This window comes from Oryctolagus cuniculus, chromosome 2, assembly GCF_964237555.1.
Source record: "Oryctolagus cuniculus chromosome 2, mOryCun1.1, whole genome shotgun sequence".
NCBI lineage: Eukaryota > Metazoa > Chordata > Mammalia > Lagomorpha > Leporidae > Oryctolagus > Oryctolagus cuniculus.
The window spans coordinates 47,730,464-47,738,874 of record NC_091433.1 but is presented as its reverse complement, the minus strand read 5'-3'; the positions used below and the strand labels follow the sequence as shown (position 1 = coordinate 47,738,874).

The 8,411-nt window shown below is 50.0% G+C and overlaps 1 protein-coding gene across 1 annotated transcript; it reads right to left on the bottom strand.

The window, feature by feature from the left end:
* Window positions 1-404: 404 nt before the first annotated feature.
* Window positions 405-8,371, bottom strand: PNMA2 (PNMA family member 2). Its single transcript, XM_008249350.4, has 3 exons — window positions 8,274-8,371; window positions 5,194-5,286; window positions 405-4,556 (listed from the first exon to the last, which is right to left on the bottom strand). The coding sequence occupies exon 3, from the start codon at window positions 4,205-4,207 to the stop codon at window positions 3,152-3,154; it is 1,056 nt and encodes a 351-aa protein (XP_008247572.2). The 5' UTR covers window positions 4,208-4,556; window positions 5,194-5,286; window positions 8,274-8,371; the 3' UTR covers window positions 405-3,151.
* Between the last annotated feature and the right edge of the window lie 40 nt (window positions 8,372-8,411).

The window sequence follows — 8,411 nt, the reverse complement described above, 5'->3', positions numbered from 1 at the left end:
AAGGTAAGGGAATCCCCCCCCACCCCCATCTCTATACGGTCAAAGCTGACTTCAGCCCCAGACATGCAGCATTCCTCCTTTAGGTCATCTCTCCCTTAGCAGAATGGAGGCTGGTGGATTTATCTGGTTAGCTACTTTCCGAAGCAAATGAGTTGGTGGTCTTGGAGAGAACCGGTCTGTTATTTCTGTCTAAAAGGGAAATCAATGATGGTGGACTGTGCTCTCACCTCCCTGGAGACAGCCAAGTATTCTGTCCACCAGGCTGCTCTCAGGTTTTCTCATCTACAGGAGTTCAAGACCTTTTGGCTTTAGCTTTTCTCTCTGTCTCTCTCTTAAGTGATTAGCCTCTTTCTTCAAATAATATATTCTTTATTTAGACCACAATAAAAGAATCCTAACACAACTTAGGGTTTTATTAGTATATATTTATTTTATGGCTTCACATTGAAAACATTTTAATTTGCAGATCATCAATAAATGACAATAAAGCTATTTTCATGAACACAAAAACACAGGAATTCCAAGTGCAAGGGATGACAATTATATCACTGTGGTCAAACAGTATCAAGAAATACACTTTAGAAAGATAAATGATGACAAATGGTAGCATTTAAAAATGCTTTTCTTAACAATCTCAGGATATTCTTCAGTTAACTGACCCACAATCAGAAAGAACAAATTATTGTTTCAAAGTCAAAGTACCAACAATCATGTACCATTGCTGGAGTACTCATCTGAGACAACACTCAAATTTACAGTAAGAATGGGAATGTTTATAATTCAACGGTAGCACAACTTGGCCGGAAGATGACTTATTTGTTGCTGCAGAACTATCAGAATGAAAGCATGCACTGGGCAGAGAGTAAGCTTCATGGAAATCCCAAGAGCCTCAACCTATTGCGGGCTATCCACAATAGGCATCATGCCAAGTGCTGAAAAGGTATGATGTCATTTGATCCTCACAACCCACTCCCTAACCTTCCCATCTTTCATTGAGAAACTGTGAGAAGCTAAGCAATTTATACACGAGGCACAGACCTACTGTAAGGCTACACAACACTGGCTGGGAGCTCTGCCAATCACGTAACTAAATGGTGCTCACTTATGCTGTCCTAGCATACCTGACATGATCTGTGTGGGCCTGGTTTAAAATGAGGTGCTACAGCTTTTGAAAGCTATGAAAAGCTAGAGGAAGAGTATGCGTGCACAGCTACCCTAAAGGCAGCTTTGTTTCAAAGCCTACACAAAATGAGCCAACAAGCAAATACAAGCAGACCTGTTGGTGAACGTCGATGTGTTAAATTTTGGTTATCAAATAACATTTGAGTCTGTTATTACTAGTTACTTAAAGAGTTTAAAGTACATTTGGAAGACAGAACTGCTGAAAAATATGTCTAACTACACCGCACAATTTGAAAGCCAGCATGATGGTGGAGAGTGGGCTAGCATGTCACTAGTTTCTGGGCTTCTGTCTAGACTGTCACTTGCATTTGGGTGTTGAGGAGAGCACTTCCTCCTTATGAAGAGCGAAATTATACCACAATAGGGCTGCTGGACACACAAAACGAGGTATGCATGAGATGTCTTCCACACGGCAGGTCCCCTCGTCTGTCACCACTGAGACCATTCTACCCTAAGCAGACTGGTCTGCTCACTAAACCCAAACATTCCTGGACACCCCTTCTCTCATGCACGCTGTCCCCTAATGTCCACCGTGAGCTGGAGGGCACCTTGAAAGCAGTGGACCTCTTGAAAGGGGGGATTAGGCCAAGCGATCTGCGTCTTCAAGACCCGACACAGCATCTCATTCTGGAACCATCTATCTGACATCCGGCAGAGAGGTGGGAGGAGCACTTCCCAGATACCCAAAGGAAACCTAAAGGTGGTGATGGCCCTATTCATTTGACCAGGAAACTTCTACTGGGGCTGTGAACTTATTTACATGTGAGGGGTCTTAGAAAAGTCCCTGGGAACATGGGAACAGGTGTTTGGCCTAGTGGTTGTTACTGCTTGCAACACCGGCATCCCATATCAGAGTGCCTAGTTTGAGTCCTGGCTCCTCTGCTTCCAATACAGCTTCCTGCTAATGGGAGCCTGGAAGGCAGCAGGTGGTGACTCAAGTACTTGGGCCCCTGCTGCCCACGTGGAGACCTGGATTGGGCTCCTGGCTCAGCCCTATTAAGGGCATATGGAGAGTCAACCAGTAGATAGATGATCTCTGTCTTTGTCTCTTTATTTTTCAAATAAAATGAAAATAAAATTTTAAAAAGTGTTTTCTTAACAACAACAACAACAACAAGATGCCCATGTCCCACACTGGAGAACCCGGGCTCAATTCCCAGCTCCAGTTCCTGCTGAAGTAGACCTGGGGAGGCAGAAGTGATGGTTCAAGTGACAGGGTTCCCACCACACATGTGGGAGACCTGGACTGTGATTCCAATCCCTGGCAGGTCCAGCCCCGGCCACTGTGGGCACCTGGGGAGTGAACCTGAGGATGGCTGCTCTATCTCAGCAACTCTCAAGTAAAAAAAAAATTATTATTAAAAAGGTAAGTATATTTTGGTACAAAAACATTTTTGAAATCCTTGCATAGTTTGATAACAGAGATTTCCCCAAAACTTTTAAAAGAATCCCCATATGGTTATTTAAGCTTTTAGGCCAATTCTTCGTTAAACTGGAAACTCCGAGGGCATGGCCCATTTTGTAGATTTATAACTACTTAGCCATAGGTAGTAGCTCTGGTTTTGTACTCAGAGAATCTGATCTGAGACATGAGACCACGTGACAAGCCAATCAGCTTTGTTTTCAAACAATTCCAAAAGCTATCTCTTTTTTTTTCTCTCTAATGTCAATTCTTTCTTCTATGATATGGGTAAACTTTGGTCTATTTGGGGATATTTAAAGGAAACAGGAAGTACTGGCATTTCTGATTCCTTTAGGTTTACTATCTAACATTTGCAATATAATATTTTGCTTATCATTAACCTACACAGGTCTAAGGAACTCTGATATTTTTTTCTTAGAAAACTCAATAATCGTCTGAAAAGCCTGGATTTCAATCCATACATAGAAGGCAGACAAACTGTGAAGGTCACAGCCTAAAGTGCATGTCGCTGGATCCCCAGGCTGGGTCCTGCTCCCAGGTGGTTTTTCAGTCATCCTGCTCCTCCATACTCTCACTGTCATAGGAGGCGTCTTCCTCCTCCTCTTCCCGTATGACCTTCATCAGCTCCAGGAAGCTGGGCGGTGGGCACTCCTCCTTCAGCTCCCTGAGCCGACACCAGAGTGCCTGGTTGAGTCTGGCCCCGGCTAAGATCTGCTCCAAGCGGACCTGGTCTGTGATGCTCTTCGAGATGGCTCGTTTCTCCACGGCTCTCTGGAGCAGGGTTTCTAAGCGTAACACGTATGCTGAGACCGTCTCTCCTTCCTGCTGATAGGTATTCAGGTATCTTACCTGGGAGCTCCTGCGGCTTTCTAGGCTCCCAAATACTTGCTTAAACGCCTCCAGACACTCATGCACACTGATGGATGGGTTGTCTGCCTGCACTATGCGCATGAGGTCTAGCGCCGGGCCACGCAGACTCTCCGTCAGCCACCTCTTCTTCTCGGCCTCTGCTATCGGCCACTCCTTGACTATCTCAGTGGCCTGTTCCAACCAGACCTCAAAGGGCTCCTCCTCCGGGGCTGGCACAGTGCTCCCGGAGAACACTCTCAGCTTCCGGTATCTCATGGGTAGCAGGGGCTGAGGAGCATGGGCCATTGCCTGTCCCAGAAAATGGGCCAATAACTCAGGCGATGTGCAGGGCCCAGTGGACGGAGACAATCCCTTGTGCTCCAGGGCTCGGAACATACTGGAGATCGTCTGCCCCTCTTTTTCCAGAAAGAGGTTCAGTCTTTCAAGAAATTCCGTGTCCTGGTTAGGGGTCTTAAAGATCACTTTCCAAGCACCCCCTCTTCCCTGAACCTCGCTGGGGATCGCTGAGGCCTCCGCGTCTTCCATAAGCTCTAACAAGACAGCACTGGCATTCTCCTGCTTGCGGAAGATCTTGCCAAGCAGTCTGAACCCGCCCAGACACTTTAAAGTCTCCTGCAGGACCTCCAGGATCTCAGGCTCAGTGCAGTCCAGGGGTATGCCTGTAACCATCAGGGATTTCTGCTCCTCCACACTCATTATCCTGCACCAGTCCTCGAACAGTGCCAGTGCCATGGCTTCGAAGAGTCACTCACCCTCCCTCAGTGGGTACCCGCTAGTTGGTGATGTGGATACCCACCATCTTTGGGTTGATAGTGTCCCGGACGAGCTATTACACGTGACCCAGTCTCAGGCTAGGGCACTCCACTAGTGGTCTCAAAGGCTTCTGGACTAATGAATGGCCCTTGCTTTCCCAACTGGCATGAGCTCAGCACCTCCCACGGTGGGCGAATGGTGTCCCAGGCACCACCTGTGGCTCTGCAGCTGTTTCTCACCGGCACAGCGATTTCTGCTGGTGGGACAGCGTCTTCCTCTCTGGCACCCAGCACTCTTGGAGAAGCCTCACTGCAGGGCGGCTCAGACTCTGGGTGAGACAAGGTTGTTTTACCACACAGCCCTCTTCTTGCTAGGAAGCATCTGTACTCTAGTTTGGGGAGCAGCAGGGCGTCCTCCCTCACACTGTCACAGTGTCCATCCCACTGTCAGACCTCTTCTTTGCTCTACTCTGACTTTTCTCCTCCTGGGGATTCCACTGCAATCTGGCTTCCCCCCATCCACTCATCAGATATGTTGATTATAATGTCTGAATCCCTGGGGCCAGCACTGTGGTGCAGTGGGTAAAGCCGCTGCCTGCAGTGCTGGCATCCCATATGGGTACCGGTTCGAGTCCCGGCTGCTCCACTTCTGATCCAGCTCTCTGATATGGCCTGGGAAGGCAGTAGAAGATGGTTCAAATGTTTGGGCCCCTGTACCCACATGGGAGATAGGGACGAAGCACTTGGCTCCTGGCTTCAGATCAGTGCAGCTCCGGCCATTGTGGCCACTTGGGGAGTGAACCAACAGAAGGAAGACCTCTCTCTCTCTCTCTCAGCCTCTCACTGTCTGTAACTCTACCTCTCAAATAAATAAATCTTTAAAAAAATATGTCTGAATCCCAGCTGTGGGCAGGAACGGACTTTTCATTTTTCCTATGAAAGACAAAATTAGATGTGGCTAGATACCTGCTTACGTGTTCCAGAATGTTCTTTGAGAGTCAAGCACAGGAAGCTGTCAGTCGCCTCTTTGCAGTGGTGCTTCAGCCACGTCAAGCAGACCTTTACACATAAATAACATGTTTTTAGGCCTCGCTAATATCCAGTGCTGATGATTCTAAAGTGCAATTACTCAAAAAAGGACAACCCTTCATAATTCAATTACATCTACTCAGTAATATTGTTGCTTCCCTTGATAAAAAAAAAATCCAACCAAGAATCACGTGTACATTTAAAATATAGGTATAAGAACTAGACAAAGCTCAGGGATGAATGAGTTACTTTGGAATTATCAATTAATTCCCTTTTAGTATGCCTGGTGAGGCTCTGCAAATGCACAAGTAGGTGTTTTTTTTTGTGCTATGAATAAGTTCTTTTTAATAGAAAACTTTTATTTAATAAATATAAATTTCAAAAGTACAACTTTTATATGATAGTGATTCTTCCCACCACACCCAGCTTCCCACCCGCAAACCATCCCATTTCCTTCTCCCTCTCCCACCCCATTCTTCATGAAGATTCATTTTTAATTTTTAATTATCTTTATATACCGAAGATCAACTCTATCCTAAGTAAAGATTTCAACAGTTTGCACCCACACAGACACACAAAGTGTAAAGTACTGTTTGAAGACTAGTTTTACTGTTAATTCGCATAGTACAACACATTAAAGATAGAGGTCCTACATGGGGAGTAAGTGCACAGTGACTCCTGTTGTTAACAATTGACACTCTTATTTATGACGTCAGTAGTCACCCAAGGCTCTTGTCATCAGGAGCTGCCAAGGCTATGGAAGCCTCTTAAGTTCGCCAACTCTGATCTTATTTAGACAAGGCCATAATCAAAGTGGAAGTTCTCTCCTCCCTTCAGGGAAAGGTACCTCCTTCTTTGACGGCCCATTCTTTCCGCTGGGATCTCACTCACAGAGATCTTTTACTTAGGTCATTTTTTGCCACAGTGTCTTGGCTTTCCATGCCTGAGATACTCTCATAGGCTTTTTAGCCAGATATGAACACCTTTAGGGCTGATAAGAGTAAGTTATTAACACAACACTTTCTTCCCAGCGTTGAACTTGGGGAGGCAAGAGTTCCTAATGCCCTCAGTCACGTGCGGCTTAGTGGTGAAGATTTGTTCAGAGAAAGGCACTGTGATCTGGACCTTGGGTGAACACCACTGAGTGACTGACACAAACCAGGATGGTCATGATGATACACTCTTGGGGAGACCACCACTGTTGCTTGTGGACTGCGATCATCAGCACTGGGGAGGGTGTGTCAGGGAGCTAAGATCATTTCCTCTTTGGCCTGAAAACTTCCATCAGCCGTCCAGATGCCACAGAAGTCACCTGCAGCTATACCAGCGGCAGACATACCGCGTCCATCTGGAAGGTGCCAGGGAAGTCTGCGCTGAGCAGCTCCGGGGGCTGGAGACTCCTGGCTCTTCCATGATGAACTTCTCCCTTCTACACCATGGGGCTGGCCTTCCTGCCCCTTGGAGGAAAGGCTTTGAACGCTCAGAAAGCAACACCTCTAAGACCCACGTAGCTGTCACCTTGGGACCACTCTCTCAAGTGCCATCCCTCCTTGCCCCTCAATTAGAAAGATGGCGAGGGCAATGCATTTAACGTGGAATAGGGCCCCAGATGGAAACCCCTGGATGTGGAAAAAATGTCCGACTCTTGAGTTTTTTCACATTTCAGGGAACCACACCCGCAGTTGGAGCCGGAAGACCCCCCCCCCACACTGTTATTACTGGGTCATTTCACTAGATTTGGGCAGCATGCCTCCAATCTCCCTGAATTTCAGTTTCCTAACCTGGAAAGCCCTGGTGATAAAACCCGTCCTCTCCCAGGACTGCGGTGAGTAGGAAATGATGTAACTCAGAGAGAAGCGCTTTATTCAAATGCAAAGCACATCTGGTGCGGGGATTCAAAATGCCTGCCTGGCTCCTCGGCCCCTCCCACTTGGCGGAGACGCCGTCCCCACAGACTGACTGGTTCTCCTCCAAACTTTATTCAGCCGACCGACCGGGCCTCGCCCTGTGGGGAAGCGTGGTTTAATTTCATCCTTCTGGGGGTGCGGGCTGAGTCTTCGGTCACCGGGCCCGTGGTCTGCTGCCTCTCTCAGCGCCGACCTCCCTCAGCACACTGCTAAAGGAGGGGCTGAAACGGGGGAAGGCCGTGGAGACGAGCATGGCAGGGCCAGCCTCATCCACACGAATCGCCATGCGCCCCGGAGAGCCGCGCCGCCGGCGCCGCGGTCCGCACCTGGTCTCCGCGGGGCGCCGCACAGATCGAGGCACCTCCTCCGCCCGCCGCTCTGGCGCACTGCGCCAACAGGGGCGAGGGGAGGGGGCACAGACACAGTGCCCGGATGCGGGAGCAGGCTGAAGGCTTAGGGAGTGGCCCTCACCCCGCTTCTCCCCCACCTTTTTTTTTTTTTTTTTTTGGCGGGGGAGATGGAAGATACCAAATCTTGGCGCAGAGGCGGCATGGCGGCCCTCAGGCAATACAGCGACTCTGCAACCTCTCTCTGCAGATTCCGCTGGGCTGGCACGTGCAGGCTGCAGTCTTGCCTACGCTCACACAAACCGTCCACCTGCGTCTCGCTACGCTACCCCGTCTTCCACTTTGCAACGCCCCTGCGCTTTACTCCCGGCCTTGTTGCGCCTCCGCACCCTCCACCACGTGCAACCTGCGAGAACCTTCTCGCGGGTCTCTGCTTCCTGCCGCCCCCCTCGGCGTCGGTGCACGGCAGTACTAGCGTCGGCGAGCCTGGGGGGTCCCCCGGTGCGGTCGGCGCCGCCTGCGCCACACCTTTCCCACTCCTACTGCCACCCTCTCCGCCACGCCTTCCCTGTGACAATCCCGGTGCCTAAATAAGCTGGTCGCCCCTTCCCCCTCCACCAGCTCCCACCCGGGTAAAACGGAGCGGGGCGGGGGGGAGAGTTCTGCGGCCTCGCCCCCGACCCACTCCGCAATGTGGCGGGGGAGCGGGGCGCCGGGGCTGCGCCCATGGGTCCTCTCCGCGCGTGCTCGGCCTGCTACTTACGGTGGCGCCGAGAGCGGCGAGCGCGCCCTGCGCTCCGCATCCATTAGCCGGGGGTCTGGCCGCTTCACTTCCGGAGCGCGGGGCTCCGCGAGGCGCCGCCCTCCCCCCCCCCCCCCGCCCGGGTCCCGCGCGCGCCCC

Bases quoted from the DNA above. Each gene is read 5' to 3' on its own strand.
- PNMA2 (XM_008249350.4), bottom strand. From the start codon at position 4,207: ATGGCACTGGCACTGTTCGAGGACTGGTGCAGGATAATGAGTGTGGAG.